The following is a 24,362-nucleotide window of genomic DNA, read 5'->3' on the forward strand; positions in this document are numbered from 1 at the left end:
CATCTTCTGAGCTTCAATGTATGGTCCCCTCTTGTCAAACTTTCACGAGAAACACTTGTCTAGCTGAAAACACTACCAATAATTTCCCCCACTCTTTATCTGTGCCTAAACTCAAATGTAGATTCCATGAACAAAGTTTCTTTCTTAGAACTGCACGCCTGTGAAACTGTCTCCCGTTTTCCTGCTTTCCAGTTAACTACAATATGGTTGCGTTCAAGTCCAACGTAAACAAGTTCTTGATGAGCCGTTTCACTTAAGTTAACAAATTTACCGAATTTCCATTACTAACGATTACTATATTGTCCAATTGACTACTGTACACTCTTTAACCCTTATCCCCGAGTGGCCTCTAGGCCTTGATAAGTGGTGATGCCTATGTAAAAAAAAAAAAACTTAAAAAAGTCAATTCAGATAACTTGATAATGTAGTAGAGTTGACATTTATTCTGATCACCGTATTTAAGCGCAAGGGAGCATAAACATAGTTTCTTTGTTTTAATGTACGCGTGTGGTCACCTCACAACATCATGTTCCTATGCGTTTTTAATAACACGCGGGCGTTTCAAAGTGGTGATCACCGTGGAAATGTGCCTACCTGTCATTTATTCCAGCCAGCTGTAGTAGGTCGCTACAACACTTCCTTCCATGATTAGAAGTCGATCTAAGGAGAAAGAAAGTGACAACTCACTGAGTATAAGGAACAAATCGGTATGAACGCTTTATGTATTTGCCAGATTTGGTGGGTGGAAGTTGTAGCACTAGGTAGCACAGTATCGTTAGGTATGGCAGTAATTAAAGAATCTCCTGAGATTTGAGTCTGTCTCACCATGGTACTACTGTCTGTATTATCGAAAAACACTGTCTTCAGTTGATCAACGCTGATCAAGTCATGTCTGCCATCTTATCTATCACAAAATGTTTCAGATATCTTTTAAGCATCCTGTAAGGACTGGAGTAGGGCGGCTCGACATGTACTTCTTCAAGCAAAACATATAGCTAGTTGAGTGTAGCCTGCTTTTAATGTCAGCGGTGCAATCATTTGTCCTGATAAAATCAGTGTTGTTCCATACACAATCTTGGCAGCTGTAAGTCCAATGTCCATTTTAATGGTAGATTTGATATCAAGGAGTGTGAGGGGAAGGAATTCCATCCAATTATTGGGATTGGAATGTGTTTTTAAAGAAGCCTTCAGTTGGCAATGGAAGCACTCGACCAAGCCATTCGAGGATGGATAATAAGATGTGGTCCATATATGCTTGTATCCAAATAGACGTGAAAGTCTAGTGAAAAGATAGGAGTTAAACTGTTTAACCCTGTCGATGGTTATAATTTCCGGCACACTAAGGCTTGATATCCACTATAAAATAAATGTTTTTGGCGATAGTCTTGATAGAAATATTAGTAATGGGTAAGGTTTCAGGCCATCTACAGAATCTGTCAATGCAAGTAAGCAGATATATAAAGTTCTTTGAAGGTGGTACTATGTTGCTGTGAACATGTTTAAATCAAGCTTCGAGAATAGGGAACTTCACTAGGGGGCTCTTAATATGTTGAGTAATTTTAGATTTCTGGCAAGGGATACAACTATGTGACCAGTTGCATACATTCTTGTTAATAGTGGTTCATATGAAATGTGATGCCACAAATTTCTGTGTCGCCTGGGTGTGATAAATTGTATAATTTTGAAAAAACTGCTTATCTGTTATGTTGGAGAGATATGTATGGACGTTCGTGTCCAGTCTAAGATGTACCAAATAAAATCGTTTGAGAAAAGCAAGGGAACTTGTTGGAACTTTAAACTGGGAGACTGCCATAAGTTATTTAATTCTTCATTGCTCTCCTGGTCTCTAGCAATCTGATGAAGATTCATATCATGAATAGGTTGTATGGCGCTAATGTGCGTGTGTGATAGTGTGTCAGCGGGTATATTTTTGGTGCCTTTGATATATTTAATGTCTGAAGTAAAATGCAAAATGCAATCCAAGTGACAAGCATCTCTGGGTGAATACTTGCTGAGCTTAGTGGATAAAGTATGCGACAATGGTTTGTGATCAGTAAAAATAGTGAAATTTGAACCTTCCAACATAAATCGGAAATGCTTTACCACGGAATAAGCAACAAGCAATTCCTTACCAAAAGTACTGTATTTTCTTTTGGCATTTTGAAGTCCTCAAGAAAAGAACGATAATAGTTGCCATAAACCATCAATGGATTGTTGTAACACTTCTCCAATGCCTACATCAGAAGGATCTACAAATAATGCAAGTGGTACGTCTGCCTAGAGAAAAATCAACAATGTCGCATTCGCTAAGGCCTTCTTTAAAACGGAGAAATAGTGCAATTCATGTTTGCTTAATGTAATCCCTTCATTCTTTTTTTTTCTATTCCAAAGAAGATCGGTTAAGGGCTGTACTAATTTGGCACAGTGAGAAAAGAATCATCTATAAAAATTAATTAAACCAAGGAAGTCTTGTAGGTTATGAAGAGAAATGGGAACAGGATAATCGACAATAGATCGAATGCCCTCCTTGTCAATAACATGACCAAGAAAAGATAATGACGAAACACCGAACTCACATTTGTTGGGGTTGATGATCACACTGTATTCCGATAGTCTGTGAAATAATTGGTTAACATGTTCCTCAGTAGATGAGCTTGCTGCTAATAAGTCATTGATGTAAGCGTACACGACTGCCTCTGTGGACTCTAGGCATTCTAAGAAATTCAAAAAATCTGAATGGCAGTCTTGAGAATGTCTTCAGGGTCAACAGGAATTTGATTGTATGTGCGCACAAGGTCGATTTTGGCGAAAATTGATTTTCCGTTGAGTGAATTGGGAAAATCATGGAGGTGAAGGATTGGATAGTTATCCGGTGCTGCTTCAGGACTAATCACCATATTCAAGTGCGAGGAAGTGTAAACTTAGTTCCTTTGTTTTTATGTATGTGTGTGTGGTTGCATCACGTCATGTGCCTATACGTTTTTAATAACGCATACATGTTTCAAAGTGATGATCACTGCAAAAATGTTCCTGCTTGTCATTTATTCTGGACGGATGTAGTGGGTCGCTACATTTACTTTTGCAGATTTAAAAAAAAAATTTATTTTGAAAATATTAATTAACTAGCATGGGTGCCCGGCATTGCCCTGTTGTTTGGAGGTGTGTGTTGAGCAAAAAGAAAAAGTGTAGTAGTGGAAAGGCAGGCTCGAACCTGTACTGTGAAGGAGGAAAAGAATTGGAAAAAAATGTGACGTCTTTGCTGTTATAACCACCATTAAACCGGAAGTGATGTAGGTTTAAATTAAGGCTAGAAAATCGAAAAGAGGGGATGACTTTAAAAAATATCAGCGAAAAAAGCGACCACTTCCTGTAGAAAAGTGCTCAGTTGAGGGTGAAAAAACTAATGTGTTTAGTCAATTTTTTGGTATTTGTCATCTGAAGGGTCGTGCTTCAAAACGATACTGATCTTGTGAAAATCCGTTGCCTCTGTCGAAAGTTTTAGGCAGACATGCAAACATACATACATACATTTATATATTGGTAGCTCAAATTTTCGACCCAAACTGATGAAAAAGCTTGCCCTATGTCTGAATACCTTTTATGTAAAATTTCAAATGTTTAGACCAGAAATTGTCTGAGCAATTAGGTAGAAACCGCAGAGGTCAATTTTTTTTTAAAAACTTTGACCCGTATTATGATCCCTTAACATTTATTGTTTTAGGCTCAAATCAAGTTATTAAGTTAGATCAATATCCAAGGAACCTATATCTAAAATTTCAAGTGTTTAGACCCAAAATTGTCTGAGGAGTTTGGTAGAGTTCTCAAAAGTCAAATCGTTGAACTTTGACCCCTAAACAGCCAAATTTATGGCCAAAAACGGATCACATAGATTTTCCCAAATCTCAGTACTCTGTATATCAAATTTCGTGTCTGTAGACTTAAAATTGACTAAGTTATTGCGTAGGGAAATGTACAGACAGACACACAGACACGTTCACTTTTATAGATATACTAGCATGGGTGCCCGGCGTTGCCCGGGTGTTTGGAGGTGTATGGTGAGCAAAAAAAAAAACAAAAAAAAACGGTCAATTTTTTTAAACTTTGACTTCTATTATGACTCCTTAACATTTATTATTTTGGGCTCAAATTAAGTTATTAACTTAGATCCATGTCCAAGAAACGTATATCTAAAATTTCAAGTGTCTAGACCCAAAATTGGCGGAGGAGTTTGGTAGAGTTCTCAAAGGTCAAATCGTCGAACTTTGACCCCTTAATCGCTAAATTTCTGGCCGAAAACAAATCACATCGATTTTCCCAAATCTCAGTACCCTGTATATCAAATTTCGAGTCTGCAGACTTAAAATTTACAGAGTTATTGCGTAGGGAAATGTACACAGACAGACAGATATATAGATAGATAGATTGATAGATTAAACAAAAATATATACATATACATAAATATATATGGAAACAATATTGTGTGTCCTGTAAACTTTTCCCCGCAAATATTATGTAAGTATAAATCATGTAGAATATCTGCATGAATATAATTGCATGTAATAGTTAACTAAAGATGATCATCCCATAAGAAAATGAATGTTTAAAAGAATATGCAAATTAACTAGATCTTTTGCAAATGAATGCAATTCCACAACCCATATATAACAAAATTGTATTTTCTTTTTAAATAAATGGAAATGAAAATGTTTTTAATATTAATATCAATACACACAAAAGAAAAACGATTGTAAAGGAGTGTAGATAGATTAACAAATAATAAATTTTAGCAGTTTTTATTAAAAATGATCATTATTGTCATCCGGTTTTATGGTCAGTAGCGGCTATGTCGTACTGGTACCGTTTTTGAACCAGATATACTGACTTTAGCCAATGCAGAAATGTGTAAATAGTCGGAAAATGTCGAATCTAAATGAACTGGCATCAAAATGAAAAGGAGGCGAGTTTTCATTTTAAGTTTTATATGGTTCAAAAACTCTATCAGTACTGGCTATATTTTTGTTATGAAGAAAAAACAATAAAATCATTGATTTGAAATCAAACAGCGTTTATTAAATAGTAATCCGCAAAAGATCAGACAAGAAATTAAAACGGTAGATTAATTTCTCCTGTCACCGTCCGGTACGAAATGAGGTCATCTGTATCTTTTATTTCAGCGACTTTTCTGTTACAAAATTTGCGCTGTGATTTCATTTTCTCTACTACTACTATGTCGTGATGTTTGACCTAGAAAACCACACATTAGCGTCCGTTTTGCCACCTGCTTTTTTAAACGTTTGATTTCAAATATTATCACTTCCCTGCCCTCGTAGCATTGTGGTAAGTTATCAGGCTATTCACCTCAAGGCTTTGAGTTTCAGTTCTTTTTTTTTTTAAACCTCCAAACACCCGGGCCACGCTGGGTACCTCAGCTAGTCTATATATAAAAGCGAAAATGTATGTATGTATGTATGTATGTATGTATGTATGTATGTGTGTTCGCTTTTTCTGTATGTCTACAAAAGGTTTTTTTCAGAGAAGCGGTCGGTCGGTTTACAACTTTTTAAAACTTTTTATATCACATATAAATCGTAATATCTCACAGTTAACAATGAAGCTCGCCTGTCTATTTAATTTGCTCGATTTCAGGAAGATAGATATTCAACATTTGTCACTCGCCACATGTGGGGTAGTCTTTTTCCTATAACATCTTGGGAAAATAAAAATAAAAAAAAAGCATTCCGCGGTAAATGAAATACTATCCCACAGTCAAACTTAACCTCATTAACTCATTAAAACGGGCACCTGCCAAATCCAAGTAATTAAATAAATTCAAACTTGTTTCCGTTAGCATCTCGCGGTGGGGCAATGGTTAACGTCGCACGTTATTTTTTTCACACTTTAATTTACAACTTCGCCTCAACGGTTCGGGTTCGATCCTCATACTTACTTTTTTTTAACCCCCACCCCCCGGAGTTTCCACACACATCTCCAAACATCCGGGCAACGCCGGGTACCCCTCGCTAGTCTATAATATAAATCTCACTTGTCTGTTTAAATGTATGTATGTATGTATGTATTTCTCGCAAAAACTTTTGACAGAGGCAATGGATTTTCACGAGATCAGTATCATTTTGAAGCCTGACCCTTCGGACGGCAAATATCGAAAAAATTGCTGAAAACATTTATTCCTTCATCCTCAACTGGCCACTTTTCTACGAGGAGAGGTCCCTTTTTTCGTCAATATTTTCGAAAATCATCCCCTCTTTTTGATTGACTAGCCTTAATTTAAACCTACGTCACTTCTGGTTTGGCGATGGGTGCACGCAACTACAAAGACATCATATATATATATATATATATATATTTCCCCCCCCCCCGATCTTTTCCTCATTCGCGGTACGGGTTCGAGCCTGCCTGCCTACTACCACTTTTCTTTTCTTTCTTTTTGCTCAACATACACTTCCAAACACCCGGAAAACGCCGGGTACCCAAGCTAGTACTATATAAAAAAGAAACACTTAGCAAATATTAACTGTTTTTCTTTCTAGTCTAACTCAAAGAGAAGCGTTACTTAGCGACAATAGTCAATTTTAAATCAATAAATAACGTTTTTAATTATTTTTAAAACGTCATGCAATTTTTTTTGTAATAAAAATATTATTTACTGTAATATTTTATCAATAATTGATATTTAATTTTTAAATTAATAAATTTAAAAAGGAAGAAAATTTTTTCTCCGTATGAACTTCCGGCGGCTCCGGAAGTACAAGAAAAAGTCTCATCAAATTTTTCAACATGCCGCAAGAAAACCGAGAAGAAGAAGGATTAGCTAAAAATCCTGACTTGCAGCTTGCTCAGTGGAAATTCTTGCTCACCACTGAGAAGTACAAGAATGATTCCAATATCAAGAAAAACATCATGGAAAAAGTTAAAGAAGATAGTGAGTAATTTCGATATTTTTACCTTTGTTTTTTTTTTGTGTATGTGTTTGGTTCGTAATCCACCTGAAAAATGCACAGTCATCGTACTGGTTTTTCTATCTGCTACTTATTTAAAATGTTAAAATACACTCTAAATAAACTTATTAGTTCATTTACTGATCCGCGATATTTTTTAAAAATCGTATTTCCAAGTTTAATTAAAATTTTATTTTTATTCAATTGTAAGGTTAAAGTATAGAAACAAAACACCCTCCCCTCCCCATGTTAAGAATGGCTGTTTAAATAATAACGTTATTTCAGCACGGATCAATAAGTGCACTAGTACCTATTATTTCAGTAATTTATTGTCACGATCCATGTTGCAATGAGATGGATTTTGATTTTTTTTTTTTTTTTTTTTAGTAAGAAAACTAGTCATAGGTTGACGTCAGTAAGCATAGCGTTCAAAAATGCCAATAAAAATGGTTTTGGTTTTAATAATATTAAATGATGAACCGGCCGACGTATACGAGTGCTATGCTACCCCACTAGCGAAATACGCATCGGCGCCTATGCTGAACGTTTTTCGATTGAGGGAGAATTCATTATTTTTACAAGGAAAAATGGAATCCGCGCTATTTTTTAAATATTATTTTGGTGCTAATGCACTTACTGATCCGCGCTATTTTTTTAAAATCGTATTTCCAAGTTTTATGTTTTTTTTTTTTTTATTATTCAGTTGTAACGTTAAAGTGCAGACTAGGTACAAAACACCCTCCCCTCCCCATGTTAAGAATGGCTTTGTAAATAATAACGTTATTATTTCAGCACGGATCAATAAGTGCATGATTTTCAAGTTTAATTAAAGTTTTACGATACCTGTGTTATTTTTTATTTAAAAATAAAAACTTTCAAATTTTTTTATTTTATTTATTTATTTATTTTACCTGATTTAACAAACAAACAAAATGAAAACAAAACAAAAATTTGGTGCAGGCGCGGATTCCATTTTGACTCTCACCAATTTTCCTGTTAATGATTACATAAACTCCATCAACCCCCCCCCCCCAGATAAAATCATAAAAATCATGCGCAAATTTCAAGCCAATATAAATAAAACAAACTAGGTCACACACGCAAAATTTCTTTCCTTGTAAAAATAATGAATTCTCCCTCAATCGAACAACGTTCAACATCGGAGCCGATGCATATTTCGTTCGTGTAAGCAGGTGAAAAATTGCAGCCATTTTTTTAAAATCGAAACGGAAAACTACCTCCTTTTTTTTTTTTTAACTTTCCTGTGTCTTATAGGAGCAAATAGTATTTGCCAAATACAATCGTTTTCTGGAAATTCCATTTTTTATTTTCTTTAATAAATAATTTTCCACATTATCGATTTTCGTAATTTTGAGGTATAATTATCTTAAAAATATAGGCACCGCCAAAAATAGCCGCAAAATCAAGTTGTTGTTGTTGTTTTTTAAAACTAAATTACATTTATTAAAATCCATTATTTCTGAGTAACTTTTTTTTTCCAGAAAGATAAAACCCTGAATTTTATCATATAGAAAACAGAATAATGTAAAACTTTTTCTACTATTTTTAATTAAATTTTAAATGTTAAATTTTCCCAAAAAGTTAACAATTGACATTTTTTGTCTTGCACAAAAAACGTACTTAAATATTTAAAAAAAAAAAGGGTTTTTGAAATAATTAATTTATTTATTGTCTAACTAAGATTTAAGATGATTTTCTAAGAGAATATGCAAAAATATTATAATATAAGTACCTGAATTTCAAATAATTCCACTTATTCATATAGGTAACCAGATATTTCGCGTCGATGTAGAGTCTAGATCGACTCTGTTTGCGTTTGATAAGAAGAAAACTATTGAAGACCAAACAGGCCAAAAAAACTTATTTTTCAGTGACGAAAATTTCAATGTATTAAGCTGAGGCTGGCCAGTACCAGATGGGTGACCATTTGTATGAGTTTGGTTTTTAATGTGTATGTGTGTGGGGGCCAGGCTCCCCAAAATGGGGGGGGGGAATTTAAAGCAGAATAAAAAAAAAAATTATTTCAGCGCGTTTGGTCCACCGTAGTCGAAAGGCGGCAAACGTTTTCAAACAAGATCGAAAAAAATGATGCTATTTTTAACACAAAGGGCACAATACTTATCGAATTTTTTTTTTTTTGTATCGATTATTCAAAGCATGCCCTGTTTAATAATGGTCATGCATTATTCGGCTCGCTAAAAAAAAATTGTTAATTTATTTATCAAAAATTTTAAAATGGCTTTTTTCGTATAAATATTAAAATTTTTTTTTTTGTTTTGCTTAACTTAAATTAATTATTTTACTTAACATATTCACCGAATTTCACACTTCAAAACTCAAAAGCGGGATAATTAAACACAATCGAAGTTCTGATATTCAGACGTCAAAATAAGGTATATGCAAACAATTTTTTTTTTCTTTTCTTTTTTTAATCTATAATTCTGACCCTTACAACAACACAATATGTTTTGTTCAGTTTCAGATGATTATTTTAAGCATATTTGTTCCCACTTCAAAACAAGGGGGGGTTTTGTAAGCAAAAAAAAAAAATATATATATATATATATATATAAATATCGTTTATGAAAAATAAGTACACTGTTATAGAGTTCATTCTTCTCCTAATAATCGCTGAAAATTTCGTATTGATCGGATAATTACCTGATTTTTGGTAGATTTTTAAAAAGACGGTCCGTCAAAAAGTACTGACCTGCCCCCCAGTTTTGGCGGTGCCTATAAAAATACGAGGAAAACATAGATACCATTGTTTTCATGTAAAATTCAGTTGCACGATTTCCAAAATTTTGTTCTGATAGTGTAGAAGCATCAAAAGTTCTGTTTAAAATAAATAAATCAATTTTTATTCTTTTAAAATAGTTGAAAATTTTAAAAAGTTCTGTATATATTGTTTAAAAAATAAGTGTTTATTCCTTTTTTTAAAAAAAGGTTTTCATATTGTTTATTTTTTAAAAATTAAGTTCTGCTTATTTAAAACTGATAACTTCTGAAATACCGGTATTGCTTTTATATTGTTGGCATAGTAACTTAACGGTGATTTGGGAGTTTTGTTCCTTTTTGTAATAAAGGGTTCGAGATTATTTTTCCACCTAAACTCCAGTCTTGCTAAAAAAAAAAGTAGTTGTGCAGTTTACTCATCGTGATAATAATAAGGCACTGCTGCATGATAGTGACATATTAGGAGTTATCGACTCCTGGTCTTCGAAAGACAACTGCCGTCTAGCGACCATTACGATAAGGCAAAAATATATAACGAAATAAATAATACAAAAATATATGAAAATCAAAACATTTCTTAAATACAAAAAAATGTATCAAAATATAATTTTAATGTATTAATATAATTTTTCGGTACTTGTGCATAATTTGAACCAGGCGTAACTTTGCTCGGAACATGTCATGCGCTCGGGTTTGATTGTAATGTGACGTAAGACATCGATCAGCCAATCAGTGCACTGCAAAGTAGCAGACGATCTTTTTGAAACAAAAATTGAAAGGAATTAAAATCATTAAATTCATTAAGCAGCACACACCTGTAACAGTCCTTTTCAGAAAACTGTAAAAAAAAAACATTAAAAAAAATGAAATCTCCCGTTTGGAAAAATGTTTGATGATGCCAGAACAATCAGTCTCATATTCTCCAGAAAAAAAAAATTGCTGACCCCGAAAAACTGTTTCCTGTGGTGGTGAGAAGTCATCATCAGCAAAAGATCTGTGAAGGATGGATGTGGGTGGCGATGCACGCACACACAATGCACCCCCAACTTCCTCATGTTAAGAATGGCTTTCGGAATAGACATCCCTCCCTAACCTTTCCATGTTAAGAACGGCTTTTGGAATAGACCTGTCCCCAACCTCCTCATGTTGAGAACCACCATTACTGAAAAAAAAAAAATATTTATTAATTTTTTTCTTAAAAAAAAAGTTTCTTTGTTACACAAAAACTTAAGAAAAAAACAAAAATCTATGCTTATGTGTTTTGTTTTGAACTTTTTCGTTGGACAAAAAAAACAAAAAAATTATAGTAAAAACTTATATTACAAAAAATAAAACAAAAAACTTGTTATGGTAGGTCGTTGTTTCTTGGTTTATTTTTGCTTTGTTTGTTTCCTTCATTTTTTGAGCAGCGTTTGTTACGCTTTCATAATCGACGAGCTCGGTGGTTAACTAGGTGTGTCAGAAATTTTGTGAAAAATATTGAATAATTCCACCCCATCTTTCCAAGCTTCTAACTCCTCGAAAAATGTAATTCAAGCCCTAATGTTTTTTTTTCTCAAAGGAGCAAGGACCAAGGTTTCATTAAAATAAAACAACTTTTTTTTTTTTTTTTTTTTTTAAAAAAAAAAGGTTTTAAACTTAGGACTTTACAGGTAAATTTCTAAAAAACACTAATTTTTTTTTTTTTTTTTTAAATTTGAATATATTATTTATTGATCTTTTATCTTCACTTTGTGATATATAAAACTTTGGCGAGTAAATTATTTACTTTTTAATAGACACTTGAAAATGGGGGGGGGGGCGTAAATTTAAAAAAAACGTTTGTCTAAAATATTATATTCGGTTTATTGGAAAGAGCATAAAATTTCACATTGACCCTGAAAATATCGAAAAAATAGAATCGGTAGAAAAATTGATAGATTTTTAAAGTTTAAAAATTGAAAAATACTGAGCTCGTAAAATTCAATTAATTTCATTACTGTTTTAAAAAAAAAAAAAAAATTCTATTACTTTTTATACAACTTTAATAGTTTATTTTGGAAGTATAATCCATAAAGAAAATAAACAACCCACTTTTAACAGAAATTACCAGTTTTTTATATTTTATTCGCAGTTTCGTGTTAGGGGTATCAAAAATTCCTACAAAAATTCTGATACACCTAAACGTTGTGTTCCGAGCAACGCTGATTGGATATTGAGTTATGTCTGGCTTAAATTATGCACAAGTACCATAATTTCTTTTCAGTGAGTGATTTTAATGTCTCAAAATTTAATTTTAGTTTGTCAGTGTAGCAAAATAGAATTTTAAAAACATAAAACGTTTATAGAAGTTTAAGATTTTTTTTTTTTTACAGAAAGATTGTATAAACATATATCAAAATATAATTTTTGTTTGTCAGTGTAACAATATAATCTTAATATAGAAGTTTTTATTTATTTATAAAATAAAGAAATTTTTTAATAATATTTTCTTTAGTTTTTTTTTTTTTTTTTTTTCAAAGAGTGATTTTTCACTGAAACAATTTAGAATAAAGTGTTTTTGCAGTTACAAGGCATAGTTCCCTTATTTGTTCAAAAATCCCTCCCAAGGGATTATCTTTGCACAAACTTTTGGAAAGGTACGAGTTATCGATCCCTTTTCTATTGGCCGTTCTTGAAACTAAAATACACACATTCGCCTTATGTCACTGTCATGCAGAAGTGCCAATAATAACGTTATTTAGAAAGCCATTCTTGAGATGGAGGGGAGAGTTTTCTCCCTATTTTAGGGTACTTCTGCATTTATCAACCTGCGATTTCCACCAAGTTACTCTGGTGTGCCTGGCAGGTGACTGGAAACACGGGAAACAGTTGACAAGTTGTTTTCTAGATATTAAACCATTATTTTGAATTTATTAGGACTTCATGAATTTCTGGTTGTCACCATTCTTAACATGGGGAAGAGGGTTGTAAGAATTTGTGTTTTTGTAATAAAGTGCGCCCGGATGTTTCCGGTTATTCCCGTCATCTGCTGGACACACCCGAGTAACTGTGTGAAAATCGTGGGTTTATAAATGCAGAAGTACCAACAAAAGATACTGTTTGCCAGTTGTTGGCTGCTCAGATTTCATTAGCCAAGCATTTTGGCACCTTCCGGTGGTTTACGTAACCTACCTGGAATATGCTGACGATTACAGTCTCTAAGTACCAGAGTTCGTACATCATACAGATTTTTCTTTATTTTCTTTCTTACATATAGGAGAATTTTGGACAGGCATACGAAAACCTGGATCAGAAACCATAAGTACTGAAACAAAGTGAATTACAAAATATAATTCATTAAAAAATTTTTCCACATGTTTTGATTGTAAAAACAATGAGTATTCTTGCACACAATTTTTTTAAAGATACATAACATGTATTATCTCAATAAAAACAAACAACTTTTATTTTTTAAGTTTTTGTGTTAATAAAAATAATTGAATAATTAAGAAACATTGTCACATTTTAAATAAAATTTCATATAAAGAATTTCAAAACTAGCTTCGAAACCTAGTAGGTATGTTCCTTTTTTCTTCCCTGCAACCTCTTTTGCACAGAAAAGACGTTATTTTATCTCTGCTCTATCATTATTTTTATGGCAAGTGCTCAACTGAACTTCAATCCATGGTCCCCTCTCCCTCTGCAAAACATTTCCAACAAACACTCGTCTATGACCACTGTAAACAATTTCCCTCACTCTATCTGTGCCTAAATCTAAATGCAAATTTAATGAACAAAGTTTTTTTTCTTAGAACTATCTGCCTGTGAAACTCTGTTCTGTGAGTCTGCTTTCCAGCTGACTATGGTGAACTTCAAGTCCAATGTAAACAAATTCTTGTTGAACAGTTCTCTTAGATTAAATTCTGCTCAATTTCCACCACTACTGATCATTGTCGTTGTCTCACCAACTACCCTTCACTCCTTAACTCATCCTCGAATGGCCTTCAGGCCTTGATAAGTAATGACTCCTTTTTATAAAAAAAAAATGGTACTACTGTAATTTACGAACCATGCTAAAATAACGTTATTCAAAAACCTATTCTTAAAAGGGGTAGAGGCTTTAGCTATTCTCTACTTTTTGCCTAACAATTTAATAAACAAAAGATACTGTAAATATTTAACTTAAAAATTCAATTTAAAAAATAGCATGATCGATAAACTGCAGAATTATTCAAGTTTCTTATAAAAATGTGTGTATAGCTGTATATATTAACAGTTGTTTCATTATATTCAATCAAAATATGAAATAATCGTTATATATATATATATATATATATATATATATATATAATTTTATTCATAAATATTTTTTTTTTTTTTTTTTTTACATAATTTTGACTTAATTGATTTTTTTTTTCTTTTCCCTTTAAATGTTTTCTTATTTTTCCTGTTTAATAGTGTTGCCTTAACTTGATTTTTGATGCTCAGTCATTTTCATTCATTAAACAGCCACAAGATGCCAATGTGAAGTCAGTTTTAGTATTGGTCACAAACTGTATCAGTATGAAAGAGTTAAATAAGTAACATTGAAGATTTTAACTTAAGAGAATTGCTATTCAAACAACATTCAACATTATCTTAATCAAATTAGTTCCAGTTTTATAATTAAAGCTTGGGAAATTTGTGGTAGCACTCATAACAGCCCATTACCAATCACAATCAAGAATTTCTCATGTGACTTAAATTAACCAATCATTTGAAATTAAAGAAAAATGTCTGTTCCAAATATTTGAAAAAAAAATTTATTACAATTTAAGTATGTGCCGATTTTCCAATATTTTTTAATATCTCCTTTGATACTATACTTTATCTTTTCTGTTCTCAGTCAATTAGGAAGAAATTCTTTTTGGGCTGAGGAAATTTTGATTTTTGTCTCAATCCAGAGTGCACCTGGAGAACTGGATTTTCTCTACATTAAAAATTGTCCTTTTATCTAATTTCGCATTTATAAGGATTTTCTATTTTATTTTTTTTTTACTTGTGGTAAACTTTCTTTTTAAGGTCGCTCAAAAAATAAATTCAAGAAACCTTTTAAATAAAATCCCTATATGGCTAAGTTTTATTTGTTGTGTTTTAAATACTTAGATTTATGCTGACAATTAAATCTAATGAATGTTGGAAAATTAATAGAAATAAATAAAAACATGAATGTTGGCTTTTTGGCTAGAATCAAAGTGTAGTATTTGTTCTATCACGTGAGGCAAATCCTAGATTTTGATTTGTGGCAGGAATAGAAAGTGCCACCTGTAATTTATTTTTTTAAATTTAAAAAAGATTTTTTTATGTATACAGTTTACTTAATTGATTAGATTATGTTTGCATATGAGAATTATCTCATTGAGTTTAACGTCGATTTTTACATGCTGGTATATATTGGACTTTTTATTTTATTTATTTATTTTTTTATTTGTTTATTTATTTTTTTAGAAATTGACTTCCTAACTAATCCATGGCTTTATTTATCCGTCTTTCTCTTAAATCCATCCATTTTTGCCTTTACTTCTGTTAATGTGTTTTTGCATCATCCAAATTATTTTTGTACTGCCCTCTGCATGTACAGAGGGTACCTCAGGTTGTGAGAAAGTCATCTTGCTTTGAGCAGTTTGTCATTGGTTACTCAAATCTTCAAGTTTGGATAGTACTATGGCATGAAAACATTGAAATACATATTTTATTCTAATAAACTTATTTATACACAAAGAATTATTAGCAAAACTATTACAATAAAATAGAAAATGAACGGTTACAAAAAGAAAAAAATTAAAGACAACTTGGTGAAAACATACCTTGATTTTAAAATCAGAAATTTTAAACTTTAAGAAATTAAAATCCAAAAACAGCTATTTTGCATAGATCAGATGAGGAAAAAAAGGGGAAAATAACTGGTGATATAATATTGTCTGTAACCATTTTTTTTTTTTTTTTTTCAAACTGTACCCCCCCCCCCCCCCCAAGATTAAAAGTCACAGAATGGCACTAGGTGGCAAAAAATGATGGCTTTTTTTTTTTTTTTTTTTTAGTCTTCACGAAGTCAAAATAGTTGCAAATTACGATTTGGTAAGCATAAGTTGACAACTGCTTTTCTACACATATGCAATAATATTTACATTTATCAGACTTACTTTATATGCAAGAAGCAAAAAAAAAAAAAAATCTGATTAACAAAACTACTCAAATATTAGTTTTTATCAAGAATCTTAATAAAAAATAAGCTTTGCAAAGTAATTTTAGAAATCTATAGTTATTTCAACACAAATTTATTGTTTCCTTTTGTTCTTTTTTTCCCCTTTGGTCTAAGATTTAGAGATCCTTTTAAAAATCTCATCTGAAAGTTCCCAATACTGTGCATGGTATCCATTCTTTCTACTATAATCACAAAATTGGTCGTTTTGAAATATAAATAAAAGACTAGCAGTGGAGCGTATATATCTATATACCTATAAAGTTGAAATTTTTTTTTTTCTCGTCCTGACATTGATATTTATGTAGTTATGTAATTTAATTACATATTTTGTTTTAATTTTAAAATTAATTCGTCAAATTTTGTTTTATATTTTGATTTAAAATTATTGCCAGCAAAGGTTTTTGTACAAAGAAAGAAAAAGATTTGTCTTTATTTATCGCTCGCGAGAAAGCAGAAATGTAATCACCCCTATCCTGTTCAACTACATAATTGACTGGATCCTAGGGAAGAGCTTAGCTGGCTTCGCTGGTGTCACAGTAGGCCACGACTGTTTCATCACTAATCTTGACTTTGCCAATGATATTGCGAGCCCTACGTGGAGGTCCAGCACGCACTCGACTAAGTCAGTCGCATGGCCAAAATGGTTTGAATGAGAATCAACGCTTCTAAGACGTAAATCCTCCATGCTAACACACCTGACCAAGTGGCTGTAACCCTTGATGGTGGAGCTATAGAAGAGGTTGAAAGCTTCAAATACTTTCGTGCCAATTTTACAACCGCTGGTGAAAGACTAAATTATCACTTATATCAACAATGCTTCTCTATGGATGTGAGACCTGGCCATTGTGCAGAAAGGATCTTTATAAACTTGAAGTCTTCTATCACTATTGCCTCCGATGTATCCTGCGCATGCGCCTCTCTGACTGAATCCCTAACTCTACCATATGCACTAGATGTAACATCTTTGGCCTGGCGGAAACTCTGCTGAAAAGGAGACTCTGGCGGTTCGATCACATGTTGTGCCAGCCGGAGCATGAGTTCGTCCGTCAATTAGTGGTGCCCAATGCACCCACTGGTTGGAAAAAGCACTAAGATGTAAACTTAAGATTTGGCTTGTGACAGTCAAAGCAAATATGGAGATCATGTCCAGTCCTCACGTTTTTGGTGTCCATCACTGGAACATGAATGGCTGGATCATGCCATCGACTCTATTGCCGACCAACGAAAGTGGATGACTTTGATGCAAGATGCGGTTAACACCATTGGATCCGGCTCAACCCATCCTGGACAAATACCGCTACAGATTACAGGCGGGAATGAAGAGAATGAAGGAGGAGACTCTATCAGGAAGGAAAGAAAAGGCGGACAGCCATTTAAAAGAGAAAGAATATATGACAAAAAAAAAGAAAAAAAAAGGCGAACAGCCGTTTAGGGAAGAAAGAAAAAAAAAAGGATAAAAACAGAAGTCCTTGAGACTGCGAAAAGAAGAAAATGAATTTTCATTGTCTCTAACCGAGGCAAACTAGAAAATATCAAGGTAGAAGGAAAAAAGGGGTTGGGACTTCAGGAAAAAGGTATCATTTGACAGCGACAAGCAGGGACGCCAGCTAGCAAGTGTTCACCTGTCCGGTGAAAGCAGACAATAAATATCACAAATGAAAGAGCCAAGAAAAGAAATGGTGAATTTTTCCACTGTTTTTAAACTAAATGAATGGAAAATATTTCTCGGCCAGTGTCAATAAATTAGAGGGACCAACAGTAAATGTCTGCTATGTATTGACATCTTAGCAGATGATAAATGAATGAATGAAGAAATTGAGGGGGAAATTCCACAATATCTTCAAGAATGACTATGAATGATATGAAAGAATAAGAAATAAATGAAAGATATTTTACAACCCAAAGAAATATGAACTGACATTGTCCCAGAAAAAACAAAACAAAAACAAACTCTTATATAAAAGAAAAGAACTGTAAGTTATCTTTCACTTCTTTCTTTCACTGACAAATTTTAATAGATCTTTGAATTGTTAATGATTTTTCGCTCGGTGAATTTGGTTTAAAAATAAGTCTCTTGCCTAATAACTTCTCTTTTGTTTTATTTTCTTTCCTTTTAGTTACATCTATAATCAATTTTTAATTAATAAAATTTATATTGTTTAATGATTTCATATCTGTTGTCTTTGCATGTGTTTGCCATTCATTTCTTTCTTTTTACCTATGGTTTAAAAATAGGATGCCCCATCCCTTTGTTTCAATGTCATTTTGCCTTGAATTCTGGGGAATTTTACATTATCTTTTTTTTTTTTTTTTGTTTTTTTTTTAATCAATTTATCTTGTAAAAAATTTGGGCTCGTTATTTTTGTTATCAATTTTTTGCATTATCATTTTCCACCGTTCCAAGCAAAATTAATATGTATCCTAACATATTAAAAGCCTGCTTTTTCTATTAAAAATTATTAAAGCGAGCTTAATATACTCAGTCATAAATATGCGAGCGACTACATGAAGGTTAACTAATTTGTATATTCCTTTGAAAAACAAGCGTTAATTACTTATTCATTTTTTATGGTTTCTTATTAGATGATTCATTTCCTTTCACTATTACGTTGAATTCTATTTATCATCAGAGTTTCTTTTTTTTTTTTTTTCTTTTTTTTTAAGGGGCCACCACTTATCAAGGCCTGGAGGGCACTGAATAATAAGGGTTAATAACGGTACAATAGTCAATGGGAAAATGTCGTAGTAATCAGTAGTAGTGGAAATTTGTCAAATTGAATTACTTAAGGGGATGGTTCATCAAGAACTTGTTCACGTTGGACAAAGATGAACATATTGTAGTCAGTTGGGAGCAGGAAAACAGAACAGTTCCACAAGACGTGCAGGTCTAAGAAAGAAGCTTTGTTCATGAAATCTACATTTAGGTTTAGGCACAGATAAAGATTGTCGGGAAATTATTAATAGTGTTTTCAGCTAGACAGGTGTTTTTCATAAAAGGCAGGCCAGGGAGGACGATAGCTTGGAGCTCAGAAGAACACTTGCTATGAAAATAACGAGAAAGCAGAGAACGGCTCGCGACATCTCTTCTGTGGGAAAGAGGTTGCAGGGAAGAGAAAAGGGCATCCCCCACTGAAGTCTATTTTGAACTCTGTCAAGGCAGAATGTGGTCTTTCTTGCAGCTCCTATCCAGGTATGGCTACAGTACTCCATCCTTGGATGTACTTGGCTCTTATACAGGTAAAGAATTGCATCAGCAGTGAGATATCTACAGGAACGGTAAAACGATCCCACATTTTCCAGCAGCCTTGGCAACAGATTTGAAGTGTTTGATCTCAGATCACGAATAAAGGTCAGGCCCAGAAGCTTGTCAAAATATGAAGCCTTCCGAAGATGAGAGCCGTTCATTTCAACTGATGCCAGACGGGGATCAGAACGTTGATGATGTAAAGATAGCTTGGTTTTAGATGCATTAACATTAACGCTAAGGAATGAGGCTGAAGAGTTGTATTCATTCTAGCTGATGACACCCAAATCGTTGTTTTTTTTACTTTTGATATTACTACTAAGATGTGCGTGTATCCATCTGTTATATAGCCATCTATGTAATGAGTGTACATATTGTTCATATAGCGATCTCTCTGTGATGTATGCATGTGTAACCAGGCTGTATCATCTAGTGTTTTTGCTATGCACATGCATGAAATTGTTAAGCTGGTATTTCTGTGAAACTGGCTAGCAGCCAGCAAGAAAAACCACTTTATTATTTACTTATGGGCATTAAAGACTGAGTAAATGTGGTCAATGTGGAAAGTTATGTATCCGATGGAAATTAACAGTTTTGTAGTGTATCTTTTAAAGAAGCTAATAAAACTAAGTATTGTAATCAGTCAGCAAGTCTGTATGATATTGCTATGTGTAGTAAGTAGAGGTTTCTATGTTTTCGTTGAAGTGAATAAGGGGGAAAGTCATTGAATTTTAGTAAAATTCTTCTGAAAGTGTTTGAAAAAAGGCAATCTCTTTTGCCAAGAAACGAATGAGCAGCCAATTAAAGTGCTGGAAGCCAAAAAATCAAAACGTTTATTATTTACATGCTCAATGAGTATTGGATAACTGTTGATAAAACAAAATGATAAAATGAAATAATCATGGATGCATGAAATATTTGATGTGTAAACTGGAATAGAAGGACATAAGAAAGAGTGAAGAAGTATCTTGCTATCACCTGCCAGTATGACTTGTTTGGGAAAGTGTTTCTCCTTGGAATTATTGTAGGAATTTAATACTTCAAATTAAAGTGATTAATAATAACTGGAAAGCACACATCAGGTATTGATAGTGTGACTTTAATGAAGGTATGTGTTATTATTATGTAATGTTTTTTTTCTAGAGGAAAAATTTTGTCTATTTTAGAAATATAGAAGAAATGATTTACTTGAATTGGATTCTTAATGTTCCGCTATTTTGTTTCCATAATTACTTGGTCTGTAAAGAATTAAAAAAGACAAATTTGTAGAAGAAAAATATATAATTTGAGATTAAAGTGAAAAATAAATATAAACACATTAAAGAGGTATTTCTTTTCTTTCTTCTCAGACATGGCTCCATTTTATGAAGAAGTGTGTGTGGGTGAACTTGGTTTCACTCTTGATGCAAATCTCTTGAAAAAAATGAAGGAAATCAACTCTAGAGATCTAAAAAAGATTGATGAGAAGATTGAAGATGCAGAGAAAAATTTGGGTGAAACAGAAGTCCGTGATTTTATGTTAGAAAAGGCTGAATATTTGTGTCGTATTGGTGACAAGGTAAGTCAAAGGTGCATTTTTGGTCTTCATTTTACACACTTTTTATACATTTCAACAATTATGAACATATTTGTTATCTACATACTACTGTTGTTTTTGTTTATTTGGCATAAAGATGACATCAGTCATGAAAACATATCTAGAAAAGATTCTATGACAAAAGTAACAGAAGGATGGATGCTTCGATGAATAGCTATGTTTTCCTTCCAGGTGTTGTCCTGTGTTAGTAGCTGCAGTTGTGATGATTGTCACCAGTTTGCCCTAATCATCAATATTGGGTCGTTTTCTGCTTGACTCTCTAATCTGCAGTAGTTGTATCAGCTATAATTTGCCTGTGTTAAGAAATGAATGATTTACTTCATATAAGTTTGTAGTTCGTGATTAGTTTGTTAGTTGGCTCTCAGTCTGCTCAGTATTAGATCAATCTGAAGTTTTGCATTGCTTCTCTTGTATGTCTTTAATTTTTTTTTTTTTTTATTATATGTAATTAGTGTTTCCAGTTGAATTTTGTCGTTTTTTTTTCCCCCCAATTCTAGATTATTATTAAATCATATCAATTATAAACAGTTCAGTAATTGCAATTCCAAACTGCTTGAATTATTCAACTATACCCAGTGGTTCAAGTTATGAGAATTTAAATCTTTAAAAATTGACATTTATATGGAAAAAAAAACTTGAAATCACGTGTCTATTCATAATGTTTTAATGTCTTCATCTGTTTCTTTAGTTTTGGAGCAATTTTGATGGAACTTACAATTTTAAATAAAAATTGTATGTTCTAATTCTGCATTCAAATTGTATGGATCTCTATAGTATAACCTGATAAAAGAATAATAGGTACAGGTGTCTTTTTTTCAAACGATTTCCGAAATTATTTATTTTTAATGATTGAATTTTTCAAGGTTCATGAAAAAAAAGTGGAAGATCCGGTCTTTAAACTTACTAGCAGGGGTACCTGGCGTTGTCCAGGTGTGGAGGGGTGGCATAGTATAGCTATTAAGCAACCCATTCCTAAAACAAATGTTTCAATCGTGTGAGTAACTGTGCGAGCGCAAAAAAAACAAAGTAACCAACCCACTAAGAAAAGAAAAAAAAAAAATGAAAATAGCAGCAAGTAAATGTGCGAGTGAAAAAATTAGCCACAGTAGCCAGGCTCAAACTTGTGACGCGCACGGCGCACTTACAATGTTACGGGCCTTTAAAACATACACTGAGATTGTGAGGCGTGAATGACTTTGCAAAACCTGATATTCGTTTTCAGCACACCCGAAAAACCCTACTTCCATGTTTACAAAATAGGAGAAAAAAAAAAAAAACGGTGCTTATGCATTTTTGATATTGTGTTATTTTTAAGATTAAATTCAAGTTTCATGGTATCTGTTTTTTGCCAATTCAGATCTGCCAAAATTTTTCTTTTTAATGAAAATTTTCAGTTTACTGATAAAAAAATTGCGATAAGGAAATTGTTTTTTGTTTTAATTAAAAATAACAAAGTAGAAACCATTATAAAAATGATTAGTTTACCGCTGATAAAAAATGTCAAATCAATAATACAAAAATCTTTTAACCCTGTTTAAATGTTAAAACTAAAAAAAAATGTACGTTTCTTTTCAATGAAAACTTAACCTTCAGTTTATAAGTAAACTGTTTAAATATGCCCCTCCCCCCAAAGACTGTCATTACGTGTATGTGAATGTCAAAACTAAAACTCAAGAGACACCTGCCATATCTACTGGCCCACAAAGCTGATTGCGAAATATTGGAAATTCTTTTATTTAAGCCAATAATGCTTGAAACTTGTGCAGTCTTTAAAGTCGTTTAGAAAGAGAGAATCTTACTGACCCTCCCTTCGTTTAAAACTTTATTTCTATACAAAATAATTGACCGTTTTTTTCTAATTTTCACATTATGCGGCTGAGGGATCTCTTTCAGATGGCACTGGTCTCGACCTGGTCGGATGAGTTTCGAAAAATTTAGCAAAACATATACACGTACACTCACAGATGCTTGAGATTTATATTATAGACTAGCGGGGGATATCCGGCGTTGCCTGGGTGTTTGGAGGTGTGTGTGTTAAAAAAAAAAAGTTTTAGTAGGAAGGTAGGATTGAACCCCAAAGCCTTGATGCGAAGATGGAAACGAAAAGGGAAAAAAAGCCAGTCACCTAACCATCTCGTCCACGAAGGAGAGGAACTGATAAGGGCGTTATATCAAGACCGTCTTAAAAGACAAGATGGCCGGTGGGCAAAAATAATTTAATCTGCTGACGTCATCACGGGTAGTCCATTAGTTGTTTCTTTACACCGGTAAACACCGGTAATAACTCGTGGATATCTCCATTAAACAAAGTAAGTTTTAACGTGCTCCCCCCCTGTATTTAACACGATGTAACTATAATTTAATTCAATATTATCATCCTAAGTTTTTTACCATTCAAAAGAAGCGTCAAATAAATTGCTAATATTGAAAAAAAAATTTTTACAGCATACAAAACTAATGAAAATGCGAGACAACATCGACTCTTTTGAAGAGACGATTTTTTTAAGCTGTTGACACGTTTTAAAAATTTAGCAAAAATTAATTTTCCTGAAATTTTCAATATTTAAAAATAAATTATGCCGGCTGATAACATTTTAAAACTTTTTTTTAAAGCTAGAAAGATAAAATTTAAAAATACTTATATATATATATATATATATATATATATGAAACTTAAAAGTAAAAAAAAAAAAAAAAAAAAAAAAACGCGCGTTCATTTCGGGTTTGTATTACTGTACACAGATTCGAAAAAGTTGTCAAAAAACAAATATATGACAAATAAATGTTATCAAAGGCAATATAAGTTACTTTTCTACCAAACTAGATATATTTTTCGTGTTTTTATTCAATGTAACATGTTTATTCAGCTCCAAAAACAAGGTGTTATAAATAAAAAAACTAGAAAAATATATGTCAAGCTATGTCACGGTAACATATATTGAGCGAGTTTTTTTACAGTATTTTAACCAGTTTTTTATTTATAACACCTTTTCCCAAACTTACCGTGTTAAAGAGGGAGTCAGACGCCATCTTGAAATTTCCGGGTTTGTATTACTGTACACATAGATTCGAAAAAGTCAAAAAATAAATGTCAAACAAATAAATGTTATCAAAGGCAAGATAAGTTACTTTTCTACCTAACTGGATATATTTTTTGTGTTTTTATTCAATGTAACATTTATTCAGCTCGAAAAACATAGTGTTTACCGATGTATTGGAAAATTTAAAATGGCGGCCGACTCTCTCTTTAACACGGTAAGTTCGGAAAAAGGTGTAATAAATAATAAACTAGACAAAATACTCTTAGAAATTTGCTCAATATAAGTTACCGTGACATAACTTGATATATATTCGGTGGTTTTTTAATAGTATTTTTAAAAACAGTAATGAATTTTCCGAACTCAATATTTTTCAATTTTTAAACTTTAAAAATCTATCAAAATTTTTTTATTGATTCTATTTTTACGATATTTTCAGGGTCAATGTGAAATTTTATGTTCTTTCCAATAAACCGAATATAATATTTTAGACAAACGTTTTTTTTTTAAATTCACGCCCCCCCCCCCCCAAGTGTCACTCATTTTTAACTTTCTCTTAAAAAGT

The 24,362-nt window shown here is 32.6% G+C and overlaps 1 protein-coding gene across 1 annotated transcript in view; it reads left to right on the plus strand.

Annotated features, from left to right (window-relative positions):
- Positions 1–6,750: 6,750 nt before the first annotated feature.
- LOC145249604 (26S proteasome non-ATPase regulatory subunit 6-like) overlaps positions 6,751–24,362 on the plus strand; it is a 40,570-nt gene continuing 22,958 nt past the window's right edge. Inside the window, exons 1-2 of the mRNA XM_080111314.1 lie at positions 6,751–6,940; positions 20,512–20,720. Of these exons, the coding sequence (XP_079967440.1) occupies positions 6,796–6,940; positions 20,512–20,720 (354 nt within the window). The 5' untranslated portion in view covers positions 6,751–6,795. The remainder of the gene's footprint in view (positions 6,941–20,511; positions 20,721–24,362) is intronic.

Source organism: Euprymna scolopes, chromosome 28 (assembly GCF_053919585.1).
Source record: "Euprymna scolopes isolate OS-2025 chromosome 28, ASM5391958v1, whole genome shotgun sequence".
Taxonomy (NCBI): domain Eukaryota; kingdom Metazoa; phylum Mollusca; class Cephalopoda; order Sepiida; family Sepiolidae; genus Euprymna; species Euprymna scolopes.